The sequence below is a fragment of the Cheilinus undulatus genome, linkage group 4 (genome assembly GCF_018320785.1).
Source record: "Cheilinus undulatus linkage group 4, ASM1832078v1, whole genome shotgun sequence".
Lineage (NCBI taxonomy): Eukaryota > Metazoa > Chordata > Actinopteri > Labriformes > Labridae > Cheilinus > Cheilinus undulatus.
The window spans coordinates 37,334,782-37,362,170 of record NC_054868.1 but is presented as its reverse complement, the minus strand read 5'-3'; the positions used below and the strand labels follow the sequence as shown (position 1 = coordinate 37,362,170).

General features: G+C 42.9%; 1 protein-coding gene across 4 annotated transcripts in view; it reads left to right on the top strand.

Moving 5' to 3' along the window:
- Positions 1-27,389, top strand: part of bnc2 (basonuclin 2) — a 220,929-nt gene that overhangs the window by 109,933 nt on the left and 83,607 nt on the right. Inside the window, exons 1-3 of one of the 4 annotated variants that reach the window (XM_041784431.1) lie at positions 3,306-3,922; positions 4,821-5,204; positions 8,520-8,582. In XM_041784431.1, the coding sequence (XP_041640365.1) occupies positions 3,650-3,922; positions 4,821-5,204; positions 8,520-8,582 (720 nt within the window). In that variant the 5' untranslated portion in view covers positions 3,306-3,649. Of the gene's footprint in view, positions 1-3,305; positions 3,923-4,820; positions 5,205-8,519; positions 8,583-27,389 lie in introns of those variants that run through there. The other 3 variants (XM_041784428.1, XM_041784430.1, XM_041784429.1) reach the window with 3 other exon arrangements.

The following is a 27,389-nucleotide window of genomic DNA, read 5'->3' as shown; positions in this document are numbered from 1 at the left end:
TCCGAGAAAAACCGAATTAATAAAGCTTAAGTCATCATCTATGATGGATTATTATATGTCACGTAAAAACACAACTGTAAGTGTTTTATTGATGCACTAGTGAAACATTCATTAAGCATTAGTAATCCTTACCCTAAAAGTAGCGCTGTACTAGTGCTTTACTTTAACAAAACATCAGTAAATGTTTTAAATTAACATAAGTTAATGAGGCTTTATACTGATTAACTGCACTTTACTAATGTACCAATAAAGCATTTACAGTTGCATTTAAAAATGAGTTAAAAAATATTTAAAGATGTTTTATAAATGATGAGTTAACTTTTACTAATGCTTTACTAATGCTTAAGAGTGTGTAAGTTTTATAAAGTGTTTCCAAAACCTTTCCCCAGAAGTTAATACATAAGACTGCACTCAGAATTATTGCACAGTAAGATCCCATTTGACCAAAATTAGGCAGCAATAGCAACTAAAAATAATATTGTAATGAAAAAATGTTGATAAGCATTCATGTTGATGTAAAAAGTGCAGCAACTGTCACAAAAGGGACGACTGCTGCAACAAGCTTCATCTGGTGGATTTACCTTATCTTCCTGCTATTGTCTTGTGAACATTTGGTGTGAGTGTATTTGTTGCTTTTTAAAGAGGGGCAGACTGGAATAAGTCTGTCAAAATTTGAGATAATTTTTGATACCACATTTTGATACCAGGATTAAAAGTATGGAAAGTACCAAAGCGTCAAGAAATTATCTCCAGTCTTTATTTGCAGCAAAAGCTCCTAAATTTCAGAGCTATTTATTATTATGTATCTGCAGACAGTGTGCAACAGGTTTTCTTGAAATTTTTTGTCATTAAAACAAACAAACAAAAAAAACCCATTATTGGCTGCAGAGGACTTTTAATTTTGTTGCTGTGTTATCAAACCAGGTACTGGCTTGATTGAATTACTAGTATAAAATCAATGTTTAAACTCTGCTATTGTGACAACCCTACCTAAAATAGTCCATCTTTGTCCAACTTTCTGTCAATCTCCAATACTTGAACTTGTGACATCTAAAATGAGCATGTCAGGATCACGTATAACGTTTTAAGCAGTACACTCCTACAGTCTTGACTCTGGAAATATAGGCCTTGCTCTGCAACTCTTCATCCTGACAATCCCTCTCTGGCCACTGGGGTTGTGTGATTGTTCCTCAGTCTGAGCGTGTGAGTCGTTGGGGGATAAGGATGCTATGGCAGAGCTTTAACCCCATGCACACATACTCATATTGATCCGTACAAGCTTCAGTGAGTGATGCTACAGAGCGGGCTGCACTCTGTCACACTGGACCCCCCCACACCCCACCCCGTCACTGCACGCTCACACATAAACCTCTGCTGGGCTCTGCCACCAACCCAGCCCTCTCCGCCCCCCCCCCCCTTTTTTCTCTTTTCCTCTTTCTCTACCTCACTTTTCCTCTAATGAGTTGCAACACTGATAACGAGCCTGATGATCTTCCATTGATTCGGCTATCACTTGCTTGTCTGGTAATTGATCCGTAGCTGAGCCTCTAGTTAATTATATGGGCTTCGACATGGACCCCTGCCCCGGGGGGAATTCTCAAGTCCTGCACAATAATAGTTTTAATAAAGGAGCCTCTGGATCCCCCTTTTTTTCTGCCTCTTCCTTCTTCCCAGTGTTTCTCATCTCTCTGTTCACTTCTTCCTTCCTCCTAAATTTCTCTATCTCACTGTGTTTTCACTTCTTCTTTGTTTCCTCTGTCATCATGGCCATTACCATCAGCAGAGGAAAGGGGAAAATGGGGAAGAGATGTGGAGAGAGAGTGAGGGATATTGGCAGAGTCCACTCCTCCCTCCCACAAATAACAGCCATTAACCAGCCAGGTCAGAGAGCTGAGCCACCAGCTTGACTTGAAGCACTGAGTGCCACTCGACAAAGCCACAGGCTCGCACATTTACAGCCGAGAGAGCGAGAGAGGAAGAGAGAGAGAGAGAGAGCAAAAAGGAACCTCGGCTGCTAAATTGTCACTTAAAATAATTAGCCGAAGCCTTGTGCATTACCTTTTCAATAAGCTGTTAAGAGCTGAGCGTGTGGCACATGGACAGGAGGTGACACATAACATCTTTTACGACAAGATGGCTTATGGCTCCTAGTGAGGCGAGGGCCACTGTGGAAAAGATAAATGACAGAGAGAAAAGTTTTTAAAATTAAAGGATGATGCATTAAAAGAGAGATGGAGTGGTGAAGAAATGCAGAAGGGAGAGAAACATCATAGAAGACAAAAGCAAAAAGATTAAATTGAGCCTGAGACAAAAGACACAACTGCACATTTCCAAAGTGTGCCAGACTCGGCACAACCTGTCAGCAGAAATCCTTGTACATAGCAGTAACAACCGGTGTGATAATCTCAGCAAAGGTTAACACTATACTGCCATTAGCACAACGTACAAAAAGGCTTTTAACCGAGACATCCCCGCACCTGTCTGAAGCAATTTGCCACAAATTTTGAAGTGACTTTATATATCAAAAGCTATTTAACACTGCCGAAGAGAGAAGTTCTCTTTTGTTCCTTGGTGGTGGGAAAGATCACAGTGACATCTCCTTCTTGCTGCGGACGGAGGTCTGTCATTTCTCTAATGACGGGGGGTGAAAAGACTGGATGGAAGAGAGGAGAGAGAGGAGAGGGAAAGGGAGGAGGAGGAAGTAGGGAGGGGAGATGTCTTCATTGTTTGAGATGTGTCCTACACCGTGTCAAAGGAAGCATACATCTCCTTCCTCTTTCTTTTTTTTTTAAATTACATCCTCCTGTGTGTCTTTTTCTCCGTGTCTGCCTCCCTTTACTCCTCCATCCCTCATTTTATTCCCTTACCTTTGCTGCTGTGGGGACCAATTTGGCTAAAATGGAACCTCTTCCTCATTTTTTTCTTAATTAAAATCTGAGAGCCTCCGCGGGGGGGTTTCCTGTGTGGCTCAGACTCGAAGTGTGTGTGTTCATATGCATGCTGGTGGCAGCCTGCCTGCGTTCCATTAGTCTTTCATTAGAGCGGGTGAGAATCAAACAAAGGCTCCAGATTTCTTCATAACAAGTCTATTGATATTTTTTGTTTGTTTTTCTTTTCATTGCTGCCCTATGAATTAAAAATGAAACATTTTTGCTTCCTTGATCAAAGAAGCTTCTGTTGAAACAAATTTTTTGAGCAGAGAAACAAACACTTTAGAGCAGCCTGTAAAGGTGATGCTTCTCTTCTAGCTGTTGTTGTTTTTAAAGCTAAAACTGAGCTCCTGTGTTTGGTGGGATAGTCCCACTGGACGACTAAGTTGCTCTGAGACATGCCGGCCACTCGCAGCGCATATGGTAATAAGGCAGGGGGACAAACTCTCCCCCCTCCTTTCTTCTGCTCTGTGATGGTTCTTGCCCCCTCCTCTCTCTCTCTCTTTCTCTCTCTCTCTCTCCCCCTGGCAGGGGAGGAGTGTGTGTGTCTAAGTGTGTGTGTGAGCGAGAGGAAGCATGCGGCGCGATGTCATTGAGCATCTCAGAGTGGAGCAGCACAGTTGACTCAGTTGAGCCCGCACCGGCCCGGCACACACTCTGCTGCAGACACTCAAAGAGTCACCGTCTCTCTAGCTTGCTCTCGCTCGCCCCGCTCTCACATGCTTTGCTTGCGCTCTCGTGCACGCACACACACGCGGAGGCTCAGCTCAGTTCTCCAGCGGCTGCAGCGGAGTACAGAGGAGTCCGAGGGAGAGAGAGAGGAGGAGAGAGAGAGAGGACAGGCGGCACAGACGTCAAGAGAGGGACAGAGAGAGAGGGAGAGAGAGAGAGAGGGAGAGAGAGAGAGGAACGGGAGGCAGGCAGAGCTGGATAGCTGGTGGCTCACTCCCACACCTCATCTTCACTTTGCTGGGACAGACACAGAATTGATGGTAAGAGACAATCGTGCTTTTTATTGGCTCTAGAGATTGCTCTAGATGGTTTTTCTATGGGACTTTTACTTTTCTTTTTTTAGGAACATTTTTGTTTTTTATGCACAAAATTCTGTCATGATTTCTGTGAAATGGTTCATTTATGTTAGGAAAATTTGTTTGCATTTTTTGCTTCATGCACTTTTTCTTTAAGTTACTTTTAAACATATAAATTCATAGATAATCTCTAATAACAGATTTATTTCTATCCTGACTGATGCATGTGTTCAGTATTAAGTGTGCTGATGACAGCTGCAGCTTTTAAACTTTTACTTTTCTACTTTTAAAAAATGTATTTCATATTATAGTGTTGCAACTCTGTCTTGTGCATGCTTGCATGGAGGTAAACATGAGTGTCATTGTGTGTTTGTATCTCAGTGAGTCCATGTCCAAGTGCAATATGACTGACAGATGAATTAAAGCTAAATCTGAGGCCACTGACAGCATTATGCACCCCCTTATCCCTTGCTAATTCCCATAACCCCCCTCTTCTTTCTTTAACTCTACTCATGCTCACCTTCTCATCAGCCCCCTCCTCACCTCCATCCTCCCTCAACCTCATCTTGCCTTGTCCGAGAGACGAGGCCCCTGAGGAAATTCCTCTTTTTCTCTCTTTTCTTGAGAATTAACTTCACACACACCAAAGCTGCCAAGAAACCTCACACACAACCAACTCTTCTTTACTCCCCTCTCGCTGTTCTCCTCTTCAAGAAGCAGGACCAGATAAAAAAAAAAAGCCAACAAGACCCCAAAAGAACCCACCTTCACTCACTGTTTTTTCTCTCCTCCTTCACACTCCCACATCCCTCCTTCCCCCCACCTCCCTCCCTCTCTGTCTCTTCCTCTCTCTCTGTCCAAGTCCGAGGAGGCAGAGTTGGATGTGAGAGGCAGTGAGTGTGACACAGTCCCACAAGAGCCAGGCACAGACCCCGAGCCGCCCAGGCCACCTCCGGCTAAGTCTGACGGATCCACCGGCACCGCTGGCATTAGCACGAGCATCCCTTCCAGTAGCCACAGTAGCAGCAGCAGCAGCACCATCACCACCACCTCCAGCAGCAGCAGCAGCAGCAGCAGCAGAAGTGGTCTGGGTGGCGTTAGCATCGTTAGCAGCAGCGCTGAGGGAGCAGGCGAAAGCTCCATGCAGTTCAGCACCAGACCGCCTAGTGCTGAGCAGCCGGGCTTCATGGGGACATGGCAGCCGCAGAGCACTGACAGCAACCTCCTCTACAGAATGTCCCAGCAGGTACGTCAGCCTTCACCCTCTCTTCATCTCTGACTCTTCTTCCATCTATAAGCACCGACAAACTTTTATTTCCTTCTCTTGGTGTTTGTTTAAATGTTTGTTATTCTTTTCCTGTGTGGAAACAGAGTGATGTATGTGTGTGAGAAGGTGTGTATGTGTGCAATTCAGGGGGGTGTAAAGGGGTGGTTGTGGTCAGCATGTGATATTTCAAATTAAGAGTCCTTAATTTTTGCAGCTTTTTCCTCACTTTACAAATATATCAGACATGATGTAGAGTGTGTTTCCTAATGTTTACTCACAAGTGTTTTTTTCATACTGTGTTTAATTTTATTTTTACTCATTCAGTCATTTTCTGCCCCTTAAAATATACAAAATCAGCCTATTTTTGTATTTATAAAAAACACACATCTTAATAGGACATTTTCAGCTTCAGTTATTCCCCCTTTTGATGGATTATGCCTTGTCCGGCTTCCTTACATTCATGCTTAAGTCTCCATAATTGCTCCATGAGCGGTGTGGAGTTTAAAAGCAAGCACTAGCGCTGTTTTGGTAACCTCAGTGCCGATAAAGACCCGGGCAGGGGCTCCCCTCTGGGACCGGCTAATTGACTTCATGTGGCCGAGGCAGGAAGCCCCTCGCGCGGCTACACAGCAGCAGGGGAGCCGTGAGCGAACGCTGGCTCGTCTGGAGAAGTCATGATGATAACAGACAGTCTGCAACCCACTCTCCTCCCGACATCTCCCGCCTGCTATCGTGGATGTTACGCTAAATTTTACTCTTGTTTAAAGATTTTTTCTTTTTCTTTTAATATTCTTCAAAAGTTGTCCCAGAGTTAGAGGAAAGGAGGGATTTTTTTTAAAGAGATTTTGTGGTGTCAAAAAAGGAGGGGAAAGAGGTGTGTGTTTCTGTGTGTGCGTCCGTTCGTTCGCGCGCACGTGTGTGAGGGGGAGACAGAGAAGATAGAGGATGGTTGTTAGGGTGCCGTTAATCATAGCGGAGACCTGCAGGCTCCCGGTCCGTACCATGCACACGCTGTTACGCACGCAGGCCACAGCGGCTCTTGCGCAACAGCTCCGCCGCGGCTGTGAGCTGGACATGATGGGAAAGTTATTCTGTCACCTTGGCGGAATTTAAAGCCTGTAGAGTTGAGATATTTTTAAATCCCAGGGGGTGTAAAGTGATATGTTTTGACTAAATAATACCACGATGTAACTTTTAGGAGAAATGTTATTTTCTTCTCTAAAAAGAATCATTTTTCTGCTTTTCACTCAGCTGAATTTTTCCAAAGATTTTAGGAATTTCTGCCTGATTTCATTTATTGCAATGCTGCACTTTTTACCCACATCATGAAGAGTTATATTCCTCTCTCAAGAAAGATGATAGCAAGTATTGATGAGTAAATTGAAGGAGCCGGTGTGAAGCAGGTGGATGGGCCCCTGCGCTCAGCATCTGCTGGGACCCCACGTCCTCATCCCCTCTCCTTTTTACAAATGCACACCGTTGTTTCAATATAATCAGCTGTGGGACTCGCTGTTATTTATCCTTCCTCGCACCACTTAGAAGACATCTTCCCATGTTTAGTAGGCATGACATAAATTCTCCGAAGGAAGCCTGTTCCTTGACAGACTCGCCTTCTTGGAATCTAACCGATAATGACTTTGTGTTTGCCGAGGCTCGGGCACCCTGGGGTGTTGGAGGAGAGAAATGCGTTATGGGCTCGTGTTTCAAAATCTCTCCCCACTCTCTCTCTCCCTTAAAGATCAACTATGTGACACGAGGGATGCGGTATTTTAGCGTTGTTAGGCCGAATTATATTTCCACCTGATCGATGGAGACGCGTAAAGAGCTGTGCGCACTGCGCTCACAACAGATGCGGCTGTGGAGAGGTGCAGGGCACCAGCGAGCCAAAACATGTGCAAACATCTTTGATTCAATAAAGTTAACTTTTCAAACAAGGGGAGAGAGTCAAAATATGAAAGAAAAAAATTATTATGAATGCAGAGAGACAAAAGAAATGAATAAGCTTCTGGTTTGCAGCAGGTGTCTGACCATTTCGGGGCAGAAATCACAGATCAGATTAGAAGGATGAGATTTTAATGAGAAAATTTTAAATCAAAAGATTTTTTTTCCAGTCTCTTCAAGACATTTTTTTTAAATAATAAAAAAAATCAATAAAATTATCATCCTTCTCCTGCAACGTGACGACAAATATGTTCATAAATAAAATCCTCTTTTAATAGCATGTCACCACCAGAAATGAATCATTTGAGATTGACTCCTGCTTTAAAAAGATTTCCACTTTTTTATATTTGTTTTAATTGTAAATATTCTGAAATGAAAACATTAATTTATTTGCATATTGAGTTGGACTATTTATAAAAAACGAGAAAGAAACATTTCCCCCAAAAATAGTCTTGCTGGGGGCGATGCAGTCAAAAAAAGAAGAAAAAAAGACGAAAAATAGAGCTTTTTTTTTTTTTTTTACTTATTTATTTTTATAATAATATTGCATATTATTATATCGCATTTTTACTGAATGATTTAATAAGCTAACGAAATTAGGGTTTAAATGACGAGTATAGGCGAATAATTGACATCTTTCAGAAGAGGCCTTTTAATCTTTGAAGAAACTTTTTTTCAAGCAAACAGCAGCAGATTCACAGACTTCATAACCCACGCAAATGTCAACCGGAAACAACACGAACAGCATGCAATTTAAATGAAATCAATGAAATGGATTCGATAAATACTGCCTGTTTTCTCAGCTTCCTCATGTTGAGAAATCGGTGCACTTTTTACTAAACGCTGTAAAGAGGAACTTTTATCATTGTTTTCACGGAAGGAAAAAAAAAACAAACATTAATTAGGAGCTGAATTATTTCCCAGCATTCCGCAGTGATAATATTTGGCGCCTTAATTGACCCGCTGCTGTACATGCGTGCCTCTCAATATCGACCCTTGCAAGTTAAAAAGCCCGGAGTTAAGTGATACTACGAGCCTAATTGGTTCATCAGGGATGATTCTTCCACAATACAACAGCCGGAGGCCGCGTCGTTTTCTTCTTCGACGCTTTTTTTATTTGTCTACTTTCTCCTCCGCTTTAAGTCGTCGGAATGTGGGAACAATTCAAGGTTACAAAAGCTCGTAAAGGAAATGTGCCTCATAACCTCTACCCGAGGGGCTGATGCTGCCACCCAGGCTCATAGCAGAGCCCGGAGACAGGAAGACAAAAAAAAAGAAGAAGAAGAAGAAATCAGTGCATGTGTTCAGTGTAAATCGCTCTCTAAAACAGCCTCTTCCTTTTCTTTTTGCAAGGGTGCTGTAACGCGGCTTCCTTTGAAGTGCGACAGGTCGACTATGGGCCGAGACCTGGAAGAGGTACAGTGGCATCATGTCTGCTCTCTGCTGCCTGCTCACTTCACACCGAGACTCTTTGATTTGATCCACATAGCTATGCAAGGCTTAGATGTAGAAATGGTGCAGACATTAGATAAAAATAATAATGTCAGTAATTTTAGGCCTTTTAAAAATATCAGCTTTTGCATGCTTTGAATTCTTTATATTTAAATGCATTTGATCCTCTGCAATTTTAATCCAAATATCTGTTATAAACCTGCCGCTTTTGTCTCCCCTTATCCCATAATGTTGAACATTTAAGATCATGAAACTTTTAATTTGAATTAAACTAAAAAAACAGCAGCAAATTATTTTAAATGGCTTTCCCTCATCATAAAAAAATGTGATTTAGTCAAAATGCCTGTTTTGAATCTAGCTCAAACCATTATACCGCAGACGGACATTTAAAAAGAAAAAAAGTCATATGTCATATAAAAATTACCCATGAAAATTTTTCAATCTTCGTTTATCCCTTGGTCAAATTCCAACTTTTGTCTCCTTTACTTGTCCTGTCATATTTGTTGATTCCCCTTTATTCCCCACACTTTGGTAATGCAATATGTCAGATCTATAGCTCTAAGCACATGATGACATATTTGATGAATAACTTGCTCCTCTTTGTTTTGTCTGACTGCAGAAATGAGGTTGATATTATCCTTCTCACTTCAGATCACACAACGCGCTAATCTGCCCATTAACACACTGATACACTTATGGTGCTGAGTGAGTGAGTGCGTGCGTGTGCACACGTTGTTTTACACGGTGGGGTACAGGCGTGCTGCATATGTGGTGCATATGCATTGCTTCTTACCATAGTGTGCGATTGAGAGGCTGTGATTTGATGCATATGTGTAGAATTATCCACAGTCGGTGAACGTGTGTGCGAGTGTGTCGTTACCCTCAACTGTTATTATTTCCATGTCTGTCTTTGATGGGTCGTTGCACACAGAGCATATGGATGCCTATGCAGACATGTATCTGGTGTCAAGAGTGTGCATGACGCTCAAGTTTATGTGCATTGCAGCATTTGTGTCTGTGCTTTTGCCATTTATTGTTCTGAGTGGGTGGCTAAATACTCATATGCCAGTTTCTCTGAGTGCGTGCGCGCCTTGAAAAAGAGACGAGTAAGAGAGAACAAGCGTGTGCAGTTTTGTGGGTGTGTGTCCTCTCCCTTTGTGTGTGTATGTGTCTGTGTGTTGGCCCGGGCTCCATGTGTGTGTGGGTGCGAGGTGAAGTGTCTCTTGGCTGGCCTTGGCTGGAGAGCTGGAGGAGAGCAGAGGTGAAAGAGGAGATTTGCAGAAAAGACACGCACCACTTCCCCCATTACTACTTTTTCTTCTTCTTCTACTACGTCTGTGTCTCTCACTGTTTCTTCTTCTCTCTCTTGCTTTTATTTCCTCATCATTCCCCTCACCTCAACCCATTTCCCTTTCTTCTTCTTTGCTGTCTACCTTCCCTCACATTATCTCCACCACCAGACCTCCATATATTAAAACTGATTTTATTCTGCAGCTACTGTCTTCATATGAAAGAAACCCCTCTTGAGACTGACGCTGTATAACAGAGGAACACTTTGGGCGTTGCTTTCAATGTGTTTACAGGATTTCTACTCACAGAATCACTGAAAACAAATGTGAGAAGCAGGAGAAGAACTTGGGTGTGTTACCCAGGTTGGCTTTCTGGCCTTGCACCTGATTGGAGCAGGATTAAAGCTCCTTTAAAACACCTCACATCCCACCTGCCTCAAACTGTAAACTTGCAGATGGCTCTTGCATTCTATCATAGAATAATCGCAGCCGTATTGGGCAGTTAAGATGGTCCAGCAGCGCTCAGAAAGGCCACTGTGGCATTCAGTCAGTGGGCATCTCTGTCAGTCTTTTTGCATATGCAACAATGATGATGTGTTTCCTGAAGGCAGCGGGATTTCTGCAGCAAGGTGCTCAGAAACCAGAGAGTGAGACTGAGTGGGAAGGTGGCTGAAGCTGCTTGTATATTTACTGTATACGTGTGTGTAGAAGCCATCAAGTTTGACAGAGTAGGAGGATGTACAAGGTTTCATTCATGCTGTGGTCCCCTCTTTATTTGCCCAGGCACCAACCAGGCAGATATGACGTCTGCAGCATTTTTACTTTCAACTTTAAACTGACATTCTTTAATCTTTTTCAAACAAACTTTCTTTAAAAAATTAATCTCAGGACCACTGAAATGCCATTTAATGAATATATTCTATTGCATGCACTGTACATGTCTGCAGAAAAAATGGTAAAAATCAATAATTATGATTCTAATTAAATCATTTTCCATTCACTTTTGTGTGGATTGATATTATAAGACTGGTGAGGAAATCTGTCAATAACACTTATACATACGCCTCCATTCTCCTGCTCAGTCTCACCTTCATTCCCTTTAATATCCTTCAAAAAGAGCATTGTACACCATATGTTGAAAGAAAATGCATATGCACTCCCTCTAAAAAAATTCCACCCCTCTTATGATCCTGTGTCCTGGGTCATACAGTAACCTCTGCAGCCACGCAGTAATGCCCTGCAGGAACAGCATTATGGTTAAGCACCGACCCTGACTCTAGCGTGTGAGACCCGGGGCCAGGCAGCGATCAATAAGCATCATGTGAGCATCACTCACGGGTTCCATGTCAGCTGTTTCCTGTTTGTCCTGAGGAGACGGCTGCCTCACCGCCACGCTGAAAGCCCGAATAATCAACGTAAAGACGGTATCGTGGAAGTCAAAAGGCGTTCTTTATCATTCAGTTGGCGGGGCTGTGTGCTGTGTGTTTTTTTGTGTGTGCGTGTTAAGCAATGATAGAAATGCAAAAGCCATCTGCTCTGCTTCTTATCAGAGGCATGAATGGTGAAATCCACACAGCTGAGTCTTTCCCAGGGACTTCTTTTAGTCCTGTGTGGGCATGTGTTTTTAAAAAGAAAGAAATACATTATGTATTTCCTTTTTTGTTCTTTTTTCTCTTATTATGCAAGCTGCTTTGGACAAAAATAATCAATACACGACTTGTAATCTGAATAGAAATTCCAACATGTAACATTAGGAGAATTCATGTATTACTGAAGCTTGTTGTGTGTAAAGACAGTGTATTTAACTCAGATTTAAATGCAGTTTTTGGCGTTAGAAAATAGTTAGCATTGCACAGAGCATATGCACAGACGCTGAGAAAAATACATTCAAAACAAAATAAATCCCTTTTCAAATTTAAGAAGGTATGCTGTATCTGCTTAATTTTTGCCCATTTTTAGGCAGCTTTCTCAAATTGATGGAACAAATAACACAATCATAAATGTATTCTTCAACATTAAATGTTATTTTCAGTCATTTGTTTTTTTTTTTTTGCAAAATTCTTCCTTTATAAGTTACTTAAAACTCTTACCATTATGTGTTTCTTCTTTCTTTTTTCTATATTTCCTAAAAAAAAAAAGTTTTTTTTTTTTTTTTTGTTTGTTTTGGGAGCAGTCGCCGGTGTGAAAAGGAAGTTTGCGTTTAAAGGGCCAGTCGCTCAGGATGTCACCACCCCGCCACTGGTTAATGAGGGGGGCATAAGCACAGGGCCAGGGCAACACTTAACACACACAATCACATAAACACACACTCTGACACGGCAGGAATGCAGCAGCTGTCACCGAGGTCTGGCCAGTTATGAAAGGGTTGAAGTGTAATTGTGTCCTGTGTTTGTGTGAAGTGGCACTACCAAGGGTCAGGGGGGTGTTGAGATGTAGGCGGGCCTCACGTTGGTTGTCCGTGACCTGCAGATTGCCACCGGCAGAGAGAGGATCATCATGCCTAAAGTGAAGAGAGAAAAAGAAAGAAAATATAGTGTCCTGAACTGTAGTATTTTAAGAGCTTACCAGATGGCGGACACATTGTTGTGTGAGGCCGCTCTTTCCCGTCCTGCACGCAAAGGAAGGTGACATTAGGTGTGACCTGTGCTAAGTGACAGGAACTTGGGGCATACTTTCACCACGGCTTCTCCCTTTTCCTGTTATTCCTCAGCTCCTGTGATTTTGTTTGCTTTGGAGCAGGGCCAGCGCAACGGGCAAAATCGACAGCCTACTATTTTTACATCCGTCTTAAGGACCCCTGTCTGCTCGCTCTGCCTGCCAATTTGCCCCATCAGCAGCGGCAAAGGGAGAAGAAGAAGAGCTCTCAAGTCTTTCATTTTTCTGTTGGCGCTGTGGCTGATGCTGTCACTATTATTTGAAAAAGCACTCAGGCTGAATTGCTATTATTATTGTTAAAGCCATCATCATCATCATCATCAGGCTTATTTTTGGTTATGTATAATCATGGTAATTTTTTTCAGTTGACTCTCTCTTTCCTCTATCAACCCTGCATGTACTGTGGAGTTTGTCTTTAAAAATGTGCTGGCAAATTACCAGAGCTGTTGTACAAAGAAAATGGGTTTCCAACAGGTAACAGTGATTTTATGTGCGCAGTTCACAACATATGTGAGGTGAGGAGAACTTGTCTCTCTCCTATAATGCATACGTTGAACTCTGTGGCTTTGAAAGAGTAGGAAGAGAGAGTTTTTTTTCCCCACACGGTATTTTCTGTTTCATTTCTTCCTCTTAGTCTTTTTGCTCTTGCGTCTATCTCTCCGCTCTGCTCTGTTCTGTCTCCAGCTTACCGTGGAGATTTGATTGCTAGAGGCCCAGGGAGGATTTTTAGGGAGGTTCTGGAGAAGGGAGGCTAGTGGTACAGGCTGTGGTAGGCTTGTTGCCAACTTACACACAAAGATTTTCAGTCCTACAGGCATTTATACCAGCTTACACACTCTCCTATTATGTCTTTTCCTTATGCAGATCGTGTAAATTGCTCGCTAACCGTGATGTCGTTTTAACCCTGTGAAAAAACTTGAGTCTTAACTCATTAGCTACTTTTTCTAGTGTGCAAAGTGTTAACACAACATGTGTAAGCATTTGTTTGTGCTCTCTGCTGACTTTGTAAAGATGTTTGCGCTGTTGGATTAATAACGTTTAATGGCCACTGTTAAATGCAGCTGCCTTGGCATCCCACAGCTTGTGTTTTTCTGGCAAAGGAAGGCTCTGGGTGGCTCTTGTTTTTGTGTGTGCCGTGTGTTGAAACGCCACAGTGTGTGTGGGCCTTAAGGGATACGCGATGTGTGTGTCACTTGGCATACCTGTTCATTTAGAGGTGAGCCTGTCTGCATGCGAGCTGACCACATATTGAGCAGTTTCACAATCTATAAAGTCAATTAACTCACAAATGATCTTATTAGCCTACTCTGATACACATCAATCGGTCTGACCCTGCATCTGTGGCAACGAGCCAGGGTTGGGAGGTCAGCATGCGTGACCTCTGGCACCATGCATTGTTGGTTCACTTCTTGTGACGGTTAGTGTGATTGAGGTGACAGCTATAGCTGTTTAAAAATGGGACAAAGTGAGATTTCTTGTAACCAAAAAGCTGTTTTTCAATGTGCTGTTGATACACAAATGCAGCCCCACGCACACATGTGCACTGGCGTTCTCCATGTTGATGTTTTCTCTGTAAATGGCCTGAGCTGCCTCTTCCATTGTCGGGAAACACACTCAGCGATAAGTGCTTTGTTGGAGCACCGTCCGCTTCATGATGTGTGTGATTCTGACTGCCATTTAATATTTTATGTCATTTAATCCATTTGCTATGTTTCCCTCAAATGCAAAAATAAAAAATCTGCAGCTTTTGTTTGCTTCATCCAGGCCATTACCTCGCAGCTTGTTGATCAGTTTAGATTTGTAAAGGCTGGTGACGAGGGATTTATCACCCAGATTTACTGCGATTTTCTCTGCGCGAGCATTCAGCTAATAAATTTAGCGTCTTGTTTGAGGCTTAAAAGGGGGGCCTCATGAGGGCAAAGGTGATCCTTTGTGCCTGATCAATGGGCTGTATAGATATAACTCAATAATATAAATAATAAAAATAGCATAAGCAAACGGCTGTTAGATTTATTGCAGGAAAAGCCGTGAAATGAAAGCACTTAAAGAGCAGTCAAGTTTACGGGCTGCAGCGGTGAAGAGAGATAGCGCATTATGACAAACAAGAGGAAAAGCAGCCGACAGCTTGAGCATCAGTCAGAAGGTGAGGTGGAGGCTCTCTCTGAGATCAATTGGTAATAGGCTGAAGTCACAGAGGCGATTAGAGGCGTCGACTTGCCTGTGTTGTAAATGCTGTCAGATCTGTTAAAGGAAGCCTAATACCTCTCAGGTTGAAAGCTGTAATAACATCAACTGTAACTGGATCTGCCGGGAAGTGCGAGTGAGTCTGCGTGTGCGTGCAGGAGCGAGTGGAAAAGGAGCGGGAGGGAAGGCGAAAGTGTTTCATTGGGTGTGTATGTATGCGCGGTGTAAGCAGCAGCATAAAAGGCGAGAGCCGTGGGGTTGCTCCTGGCATTTTTTCAGCCACCAGATGACTGTCACCGCTTTAAGAAAACAGAGTTAAGGATGAGAAGGGGAGGAGGACAAAGAGGATGGAGAGAGAGGGTGGGGGTGGGGGGGTGGCGCTGCTCAAATCATGTCACGTAGCGCTAATTCATCCAGCCTCATTAGAGAGAGGGAAGGGACCAGAGGGTCTCTCTCAGGACAGGGCCCCGGCTCCAACACACAAACACAAGCAGCCACACGCAGATGTATGCATACACACATTGTCTCAGTTTTTCTCTGGCACATACTTAAACATTTCCTCACAGAGACGTTGTACACAGATGACACTGGCACATGGCGCAGTGCGGGGGCAGTTTGGGGAATTGAAAATTGCCTTCTCAGGAAGGCCCCGGCCAATTAAGGACCTGACCGTATTGAATGTCAAGTGTTAATTTGGGCCCCCCTCCTCCTTCCCTCCCTTCCTCACCCTTCAATTTCCCAGCAGTGATGGTTAAGGTGGGGGGGTTGTGACTGTATGTGTGTGTCCCAGAGATGAGCAAATACATGTCAAGCCAAAGTTGATTGCCTGCTCCGTATTATGTGTCGCAGGCAAGTGGCAAATGTGCTCCCTCTTTTTAGCCTTTCACACACACCCCTGAGGGACGCCACCATGAAGGGAGGAGGAGAGGGAGGATTAACTGTACCACATTGATAAGAATGGGGGGTTTTACACAAGGGAAGAAGAAGGCGGGGAATGAAGGGGACAGGCAGGGAGAGTGAGGGCACAGGGTTTGTTTGATCTCCCAGGACTGGGTGGTGACTTTGATAGTCTTTTAATTGGCTTCATTTTCACCGGGGTGATGTTTCCACTGACTCCACAGTCGGGGTAAATAGAGAATAAGGAACTATCACGAGAAGATATTAGAAGGAAAACTTTATAGGAAACTTTAAAAGATGTCAGCATGCTGTCTGAGTGTAACACTTGCCCTGATTGGCACAGTTCAGGGGCAGACAAGGTTGTTTGGGAGTTGGGCTGATCGTAAATGCCCACCTCCTTACCTCCATGATCTAATAGACATCCACTTAGTCTTAATGGGCAGATTCCCTTTCTCCTCTCGTGATGACTGTTGCACTCTTTAAAGGTGGAATTGCCTGCTTGTCTTTCCTATCACCCCCTCCTCCTCCTTCTTTATCCTGTGTATCACATGTTCACTACCTCTCTCCCAGGATAGAGTGGAGTATTTCTAACTAAATAAATATTAATGCAACGCTCGCATTCACACCAAAGCAAAAATTCTCCTGCTTTAGCCGGCCCTCTGGCTACATGTGTTAGTCAAAGGCCCTTTGTTTTACATTCATGTTGGTGTGTTTTACGCTGGAAAGATGCACTCGCGCGTGCATGCTTGTGTGCATTTGTGTCCGAAGATAGCAGTGATGTTGTGAAATTGAATAGAGAGAGTGAGTATTGATCATTTCCCCTTGTGTGTTATTAGTGAGCGCTGCTACTGACAAAGAGAGCATGAGCCACCTGCACAAACACGCAGAAACACACACTTCTACACACAGAAACACAGTATGTTGTTTGCATGTTTTGACAACTGTAATATATCGCCTCAACGGGAGAAAAGTATACTTTCTTGCTGCATTATTTTTATGGAAATCACATTACTGTGCAGGAGAGGTGGTGGAAACCTGTAAAATTCAGCTTCTGTAGTGTTATGACAGACTGGGTAATGTGTCGCTGACTTATGTGTGTCGAGGGTCTTTTAAAACGGAGCCAATTTTTGTGCTCTCAGCTCACACCGACGCATTTATTTATTATTACAATCTGTTTTGTCAATCTCCTGTAAGTGATAACACGTTTAAAGTTCACAGAGGTCATGGTGAAGTGTAATTCAATCTCTGATCGCTGATATCCAAACAGGCGTCTGTACAGATCTCCAGGGCCAGGGAGGGGGGAGAGAGAGTGAGTTAAAGCCCAGTGTAAGTGCTCTGTCTCTGGGAAGATAGTGATGTCTGCGGGGCCTCTGGAGCTCCAGTGGTCAGCCAGGTCTGAGAGGTCTGTCAGGCCCTAATTGATCACCCTGACCTGGGGAGTTGAGGACAAAAGAAGAGGAGGAGGGATGCCATAGATAAAAGCTAAAGGGAAAATAAAGAAGGGAAAAAAAGGTGAATTTGTGCGACCAGTGGCTTAATCTCTCTGGACTGGCCATTTTTCCCCTCAGGATGATAGATATCGTAGGCCTAGTGTGTGACACAGATGGATAATGCAGGCGTCTGGGGTGATAGAGTTATAAATTAACACATTACTGGACCTTAATGTGGACTATTGTGGACGACCACACACTAACATCATCAGCCCCTCCAGGCGCACACACGAAACTCATGCACACACAAACACGCCTACAGTCTCACTGATGCGTCTCGCTGAGCTCAGGGTGCGGATTGTACTCCTCAAGTGGCATTGATTTGTTAAAGTGCTGAATTAGCAGGAGAAGTCCAGCTGCCGGCGCTTCTCTACTTTCTTTCCTTCCATTTTTTCTCTGTTTTACTGTTTCACTCTCTTCACTTCCACTCTTTTCACTCCTTCCTTGTTGCTGCACTTTTCATACTCCAAAGTGGATTTTTCCTTCTTTTTCTTCTTTATTTTTTCCTCTCTCTCTGATTGTCTAACTTCTTCATCCAAAGCCTCTTTTGCTCAGTCACAAGTGCTCCTTCTAGCAGCTTTGCTGTTGTCCTGGCAAACGGCTGCTTCTTTTCTCCCCACTCTCTTGCGTCCAGCTGGAAGGTTTCACCTACAAAGAACAGTTGGTTTTTCTCTCCTTCTCCTTGTGGCCCACACAATACTGCCAGCCAAAACTGTTATGTCCCTGACTTTGAGACTGGAAGGGAAGTGGTCTGCGTGTGTGTTAGTGCGTGCATGAATGTGTGGCTTGGGATTGGTATTTAATAGCCAGACATACAGAAGAACTAATATCCAGAGCAGCAGTAGCCTGCACATTGTAAGGCCACACACAGCGACAAGGTCCTGCTCAGACCGCCGTGTTTAAAGCCAACCCAACTCCTGTTGAGCAAAGCAACGTCTTATGCATGTACGACCTAACCACAGTGAATTCCAATGGTGTAAATGCCACTTAAATAAATACAAATGAGTGCCTCTGAAACAGAGCGCTGTACAGTTAAGGTCACTGGTCCCTCTGTCTGCTGAGTGTGTAGTGCGATGTTGTCCTTTGGCTTATGAGTTGGATGGACTGGCTGCTTTTTTGACTCTGAGTCAAGGCCTCCAGCCAAGAGGTGCAGATTTGTTAGTGTCTGCTCCATTATCACCCATCACTCTCATGCTTTGTTGTGTGAGTGAGGGAGGAGAGGAGAGAGAGAGAGAAAGCAGAGTAAAGACACTGTCCCCCTCTTTTTGCTCGCTGTGGTCCATCCCAAACAGTTCCCATCTGGTGACCAGGGACTGACCCTTTTTTTGCCTCACACACACATATACACTCTGAGTGCCGGACTGCATCCAAGTGATGAGTGAGTGACCACCCAGTTCCCCCCGTTTCTCCCCAGCAGAGTTTGCATCTCTGCCAGACCTCCCTGGTCCCTCCCCTCACTGCACATGATTGGTCGATGAAAGGTTGATGGGAGACTGATCCGTCCACAGCTCCAATAAAATGCTCAATAAAGCAGCGATTCTGGCCCTGACGGGGCTGATAGAAAAACACCTAAGACTAAAAAGCATGTAACTGCACGTTCAGTACATGTGGGTGCATGCATGCATGTTACTGTAGTTTAAAATTAGCAAATTTTTCCTGGTTATTTAAACAACTATATTGCTGTTCTTTGGCTGTTTGCTTTTCTTGTGTTTGCATATTTTAGTCCAGCGATGGTCACACACAAATATATGTGTAAGGGCTGCCAGAGTTAACTCATTAACCGAGATTAATCAAACTCCAAAGTGCTTTAAAAAAAAAAAAGGAATAAATGCATGCTTTATTGTCCCTTACAGCACACTTGGTTAAACCATTGCAGCATCCCCCTGCAGCAGCAGTGATGTAAAATAACTACACTGCTTAATATCCAAATTTATCTTTGAAAAACTCAAGACATCTCAGTGGATAAGGCAACAGTCAACTGCACCATGTGCTATCAAACATTTCACTATGTACTGTGCCCCTTACTTCCTTTTCAATTAATAACAAGTTCCCTTTTCCATGGTTATTTTCATGTGTTCTTTAATCTAATCAAAGTTCTTATTTTCTGCCAAAATAAAGGCAGGTCTGTATTAGGGCTGAATGATTTGGGAAAATAATCTTAACATGATGTTTTTGCCCAACATTGCAATTCAATTTGCGATTAGTTTTTAAGTTCCTCATTGAAGTCATTCTATAGTGTAACCACCGCAATATTAGATTATAAAAGTAACAGTGATTATTTGAGAAAGTAGGACCTTTTGTAAACTATGCCGAAAAATGAATTTTTGCATGATGTGTAGTGCATAATATCTCTGCTGCTGCAAAAAGTCTTGAACTAGTATATTAACACATTTTACAGATCACAGCAATACTGACCCTTCTTTGGTTAGAAATTTCTGCAGGCTATACTGTGATTTAATCTAAATTTTGATTAATTGCACAACACTACTCTGTATGAATCCACGCAGGAAGTAAATTAGCCTTAGTTTAAGATGTTGATAAAAAAATAAAATAAAACCAGAACAATTTTGAATGAATTTCAAAATAAACAGTTATCTACTACAGAAGGTCCTGGATTAGTTCTGATTAATAATTTTAATCACTTGATGTTTGAAATTTGACAGATCTATATTCTGTTGCATCTTTGTACAGCACTTTGATTGAAAATGCAGTACATAAATAAACAGAATATATATATTAGGGCTGTCAAGATTTGTTGGATTATTCACAATTAACATTGATCTGCAATTAGAGCACTTTTTTAAAAATCACAATAAATCACATTAATTAATCACAATTTTAGCATGCAATAAAAAGGGGGCAATTAACTGAAATTAACTACAGAAATTCTGAGATGATTAAAAAGTGTACTCTTTTGACAGCCCATTTATTACTAAGGGCTGTCAAAAATATATCTATTTTAATCATGATTTATCTCAGAATATCTGTAATTAATTGCGATTAATCAAACCCTTTTTATTGCATTTTTAAATTCCACTTTTTTGTATTTTAAACTGTTTTTGTGTCTTTTTTTCCCTTTTTTTTACTCTTTTAAACCAAGGTTAATTGACTTCTTGGTTGATACAGACTTGCTTTTAGAGATAGACCGAAGATTATAACGTGAACTTAACCACAGAATAAGGAACTTGTTATGGATTGAAAATTAAACAAGAGAACATTAAAAGGCTTCAGATGACTTTTGACATGTCTACTGAGTTGTCTGAGTTTTTCAAAGGGAAATGAGAGGTTAAGGATTAGTGGTGAACTTATTTTACATCACTGTCACTGCAGGAAGGCGATTATGTGCCCTAACCAAAGTGAGTTAAGGACAATAAAGCAGGCAATTAATCACTATTTTAAAAAGTCGGTGCACTAATTGTAGATCTTGATTAATCATGATTAACTAGAATAACATTAACAGCCCATTTACATACATAACCCTAACACTATACTCTCTATATTCATGCCCCTGTATATACCATACTAATTAGCAATAAACCTAACTCTGTTATTTCAAATGTTTAAACATAGACTTGTAATGGGCCTTTTTTCATTTTTTCTGGCATTTACTGTACAAAATAATGATTATTTGACCCCATAGAGCAATCTCTACATTATCTGATGATAAAAATATCAGTTTCTAGCAAGATCTATTTGTGTGCTTGTATATAATATGGTGGACTTAACCACAACTGACGTGAAGCGGGAAGTATATGTAGTTGATGGCGTAGACCTGTCTTTGTGTATCGAGGTGCAACAAGAGAAACGGGTGTGTTTTTCTGGCTTGTTTGGGTGACAGAGATGTGAGCAGCAGGGTCAGAGGCAGAGAAGAAGTGACACATGCATCACAGGGTTGTGACATGCCAGGGTCACCACAAAGGTCACTCTGGCTGTCCGGTGAACACACATTCTTGTCGGGGTGTGTCTTCTGTGTATGAAGGAGTGATGGTCCCTCAAAGGAAGATGAGAAGCAGAAGTAAACTCAACCTCTGCTTCTCCTGGTAGTTGGGGGGAACAAGGATTGAGCGGAGAGCGGGTCACAGGCAGGGAATAATGGCTGTGCGGTGTTGTGACAGCAGCTTTTAGGTTGAACAAAGCTCAGGGAGGGAGAGAAAGAAAGCGAAAAGGGGAGGAAGTGGGGTGTGTTGGTAGACAGAGCGCTGGAGAGAAACGGAGTGAGAGCACAAGTGGAGCATCTCGGCAAGAAAAATACTTAAAGTGAGGGATAGCGCAGAGGACGGGGAGGGGGATGCAGCTGGGGGACTTGCTGAAGGAGGGAGGGAGGGAGGGAGGGGGGCAGTGGGCGTCCCTGGCCTGAGGCTGATGCATTGTGACAGTCACTTAGAAGGATTTCACTTCCCCTAAACTGTGGCTCGCAGGAAGAAACACCATAAGTTGGGACAATTATGGGCTGAAGGAGATATGACAGGACACATGCAGAGCGAGTTGCAATGGGAGGGAGTGGGCCAGTTTCCCTGAGTGTGTGTGTGTGTGTGTGTGTGTACACTCTGGAGAACACAATCATATCATCTGCTTGCATTTGGGCAGACTGAGCTGTATATGCACAGTGCATATGCCGTTGAAAAATGTGTGTTTGAGTGTGTGTTTGCCTGTGGGGGCCAGGGATGGGTTCTCGCTCAGTGCACGCAATGTCAGGGAGGGCCGGCGTCTCACTCCTCATGGTACCGTATGTTACCACTCTGCCTCCCTCATTCCTGCGCCTCATGTCTGTAACTTAACCTGGTGACGGAGAAAGGGAGGGAAAGGAAGAAAAAAAAATACAAGTTGAATTCAAATGCTTTCAAAAAAATTCAAACAAGCAGTATTTTTTCTGTCCTTTCACTGATTTGATTTCTTTCTTTGTTTTTCATGTTAATCGTTAAATCTTTTGTGTCAGATAGAAGTCCCAAAAAGTTCTGTTTCTTTTTGCTTCAGTACTCTGTATTTCCCCTGTGCTCCAAACTCTGCCAAGAATGTCACTGTAATTTGAGTTTAAATGGATTCCAAGAAATACACTTTCCCCTGTTTCATTGAGTCGTTTTGCTTTCAGCGCTATTATGTCCTTCGTGCGAGTGAGGTGCTGGTGAAATTGTCTGTTTTTCCTCTGGCTTGTGGCTATTTGTGCATGGCACCTACTGTTACAGTTCACCTCGTCCAAATTCTCTTTTAGTTTGTTTGTCTGTGTGCACACAGTAGGGTTTATAATGACAACTGCAATAAAGGCCTTTCACTTATAAATCTACACTTGGCTGAATGTTAAAGCTATTCCAACATAAATAGATAGGTGTTGTTTTAGTGCCTCTTAAACTCTGTTTGACCTTCTCCTGTACTAAAATATTTCTTTATATTTATTATTTCACACGGCAGTTAATTGAAGTAATTCTCTACGATTAATAGTAATTGTATGTTATTGGGCTGTCCACTTGCTTAGTAGTTACAAGGCTTGTAGATTCTTGGAATCATGATTTCATTAGCAACTAGTAGTGCAGTCTGTAAACTCTTCTCTTTTGACGGTATGGATGAAGACATTTTTGAGGATAATCAATCTGTTATGTTCTGCAGCCACAAAGACACCGTTCTCCCAGCAGTGATGTATAAACTAATCTTCAGTCCTCCGTCCTCGCCCCGCTCAGCTCCCTCCTCATCAGTATGGCAGTTGTGTTTGCTGAGCTGGCTTTTGATAGACTTTCATTTGGTTTAGCCATCTGAGATTTGGTATTAGCACCCCCCCTTTTCCTTCCCACCCTAACTCTCTCTCCTGTGGGTTTTATTCAGATGCACCTTCAGACTGTGCTGAGGGGCTGAGGCTGATGGAGGGATGGACGGAGGGAGGGAAAAAAGGGAGGAGGGGCAGGCTGGGACAGAGGTTGAGGGGTATTAGACCCCTGAACACAGCTGGGACCCTGACTATCAAAGAGATGGTAATGACCGTCTGCTAGTATTAGAAGTGCCGGGATGAAAGAATGGCCAACAAACCCGCTGAGGAAGGAGAGATGGGCACTATGGCAAGGCCTGAGTGATTAACCACCAGTGCCACTGCTGCATGTTGAGCCAGAGGAATATATGAGTTTGACTCTATCATGACAATTTTCTACTGAACGCACTTCAAAAAAGGAATGACAATTTACGTTATAAGTAGCAAAAACTGTGCAGGCCAGACTGAAAGAGGCATCAAATCTGAAAACATAAAGGTTGTTAAAGGTATCAAAATTTCAGTTTCCATTATTTTAATAATCACTAGGATAAAAATGTAGCAAGGCTTTAAAAAAACAGATCCTCAGTCACATGTTTTAATCCAAAATCACCAAGAGGATCTGACGGCAGACCTCAATGGTGGGGCATCAAGCTTCAGACCTTTACAATTGGGCAACCTTGACTGTGGGGTTGGAAGTGATAGTCGGAACCAGAATGATGTACTAAATGAGGAATATTTTCCACTCACTGTCAGAGGTCATGGTAAATGGTTAAGAAAAATTGAAAATTTACTGAGGGGGATGATCATAATGAACTTTAACACACCTCAAACCAAGGAAAACCCATAGAGGGTTAGGATTAGGCACCCAAATCTTGAAGGTTAGGGCTAAGGTAAGGTGGATGTAAATAATATATAACATACCACAAACTAAGGAAATTCCAAAGAGGGTTAGGGTTAGGCATATGAACCCTAAAGATTAGGGTTAGGGGGATAACATTCAAAATAACACTTTACAAACTAAGGAAAAACCCAACAAGGGTGAGGGTTAGGTATCCAAACCCTGAAGGTTAGGGTTAGGGTAAGGGAGATAAAATTGAAATAACAAAACCTCAAACTAAGGAAAAATACAACAAGGATGAGTGTTAGATATCCTGATCCTAAAGAGGGCAAAAATTAAAAATAACACCACAAACAAAGGAAAACCCCAACAAGGGTAAGTATGTCACCTCCCGCTCCGCGGTCTAGGTAGTCCCATTGTAGAGGTCTGCAGCAGATGAGCCCAAAACGCCCCATCATAGAAGTCTGCTGCCAGATGCATCTCAAATCAACTGCCAGCAAAAAAGACAGAGCAATGCCTACATTGCATAAATACATAGCCAACATAATGGTGCGGTTTAGACAGAGTACAGGAGTTTGCCTGCACTTTCTCTGTGATTCTTGCAATGGCTATCAAACATTGAGTGCCAATGACTTGTTTGCCATGGTATGGAAATAGGAATCTATTTTTTCAAATTATTTTCACCAAATGTTTAAAACCTGGTAATGTGACAACCCTTTTTCTACTCTTGACATTGTCATAGCTGTGTGTTTGGCATCAGTAAAGCCTTAAAATTCAAACTTAGTTTTAGTCTTCCTTAGTTTTATGTCATTTTCTTAATATGAATTACTCTCAGCAACACCTCCACACCAACACTCTGCTGTACTTTTTATTTCAAACATGTTGCTATTTTTGGTCACTGAGACCTGCTAAAGCAAACAAACACACGGAAGAAGTTGTTCAAGAAGTTCTGTTTATGTTTAATCACGGGAGGCTGGACCTTTCCCTGCTAAGCTGAGCCTGCGTCCTGGCAGTTTATTAGCCTGTAGCGAAAGAAAAAAAGGGTTGCTTCCCACTCCTTAGTGCCTATTACCCATACCACCTTGCAGCAGTCAATACCCGTGACAGAGGTCAAGAAGGGTTGTGGGCTAAGCACTTCATCGTCTGCAGAGTCAATAAAGGATTCATGTCTGTCCACAATGACCCTTATAGTGATCTATTAAAGCGAGACAGCGCTGTGCATGTGTTCAGAGGTGCTGTTTGAGAGGAGATTACGAGTCAGCAGATTATGATCCATGTTGTGACATGCCAAAGCTTCTCCCAACGTGGATTGAAGGGAGAGAAAAAGATCTCTTTACCGTATATATCCGCTATTTACAAAGGTGGAAGCATGGACTGAAGAACACATTTCTCAGGCCCTGAGTCCATTTTCACTGCTGGTATCTGGCTGCAGCTCTCCTCACAGTCCAAGGCAGCCTAAATAATTTATCTCCTCTTGCTCTTGCTTCATGTCGCTCTCCCTTGCCCCCCCCCACCAGCCCCCCACCCCCGTTCCTCTTAGCACTTGCTTCATTTGTTTGCTTTGAGGAGCTAAATCTTGTTTGCGCGTAATAATAAGTCAAGGCGGATTATCCCCCCCTTCACTTTAGCCCCCATAGCGTCCTAGCCCCTCTCTGCTTACACTGTGTTTGCGGCTGGGTGGCTCTGTTTGCAGAATGCACCCCCCCCCCCCCCCCCCCAAGCCCTCCAATACCAGAGAGGCCCAGTGTGCTAGGCTAATTAGATTAATTCCGATGCCTGTAATGATTGCTCGCCATCTATTTTTAATGACTGGTGCATATCAAAGAGTAGTAAAGCATGCTACCAGCAAAGCCTGAGCCCACTCCCCCAGTGTGTCAGGCACTGTAGGGGGCACTTGCTTAGTGTTAGAGTGTTTGCACATTGCTATTATGTGTCTGTGTCACAGTAGGCTAAGGGAAACATATGTTCAGCGTGGCCTCTTCTTGGCCTCCTGAAAAAAATAACACAAATAAATAAATTAGCATCTACTCAGTGACATGACATTCTGATGTTTCTGTGGTTGAGATCTGCATACTTCCAGCTGTTTGTAGCTCATACAACTTTATTTTGGAAGGACCAGGAAGTATTCTAGACATCAGATGTTAGGTGATGCAGTAAAACATGCAGAACTAATTCAAAATCTGCATAAAGTAAACACTATTATATTTTCTTGCTCTATTACTCCCATCTGATGTGCTTTTTCTCTCTTCCACAACATATCCTGTTTCCTGAACTCCTTCTCTGATGTAGTAAATAAAAAACAACCCTTCTTCAGAGTATGTCATTAGGCATTAAGCCTTGGCTTACACCTTGCCATCCCTGAGCATGTGTGTTCATCACCCCTCTTTACGCATTGGAGATGTTCCTCATCTTTAATGGATAGATCTAAGTCTCTTCCCTCTTTCTTCACCCGTCTGTCTCTTGGCCCTGTAAAAGGCGGTATAAATATTTGAGAGGCAAGTGGTTCAAAAGTGGGGAAAAAAGGGGGCGTTTAGTGGAGCCATTTGGAAACACAAATCTGAAATGAGAGACTGTGAAGAGTAAAGGAGGAATGAGAGGAAATATCAGCATCAGGAGTCATTCAGAACAAGAGCTCCATATACAAATCTCTCTCTTCGCTCTTCCTATCTCTTGCGCTGAGTAAATACGTGCAACTTAAAACACACACTGGCATACACAGAGGGTAGATTTCCATAAAATATTAAAGGAGGTGTTTCCTGTAATTATAGCACTGTTTGCCTCTGCCTCGAAGCCTGATCTGTAATTAAACAGGATTGCACACGCATATGCCAAGGTAAGGCACGCACAAACACACCTCACAAACAGAAAAATCACACACACTCTCTGAGCGAAGTGCAGATTTGAGAGTGGTAACTCATACTCTCTCCTAACACATGCTTAAATTTGTACACACACACTCAATGGACTCATTCATAGACAAGGGCTCGTACACATCAAGGCTTAAGCAAACACACCTTACACCTCCCCCCTCGCTCTCTCACACACCGATCTTTACTCCCAGAAGGAAAAAAAAAGACGAGCCCATAATATGCTATCTTTCCCAGACACCCTATTGTGATGTTATCTCCATAACTATCCATATATTGATCCACCTCCCTTCTTCCTCCTCTTTAATTCTCTTCCATCTGCCCCTCTCCACCTCACCCAGCCCTTATCTAATCTGGCGATGCCACTAATGGCAGCCATTCCCAGCCATGAACAAGTGCCATAATGTGCTCTGGTAAGCCGTTATGATGTGAAATGACCCTATTGATTGGCTTGCATCCCCACTGACAAAAAGAAGTGGCGGCAGTCACTTATTACTGTTAATGAGCTGTGGGATGGGCCCTAAGTGGCACACTTTCGCACACGTACACAAACACATGCATGTGCGCACAAATGCAGACCTGCGCACTTTGCATAATTGGAGAGGCATTACTCCTACCTGTCTGTGTCCCGCCACATTTCAGCTCGTTAGCGATGGGAGGTCCCACCGTGTGGGCGGGTGACGAGCTTTTAATGGCCGCCACTTGGCATTGTCATGTCGCGTTTTCAATGACTATTGCATCTGTTTCTATGTTTGCCTCTGTTGTTCACACCTGGTGTGTAGGTAATGAAGAAAGAAAAGACTGCCACTTAGCCTGA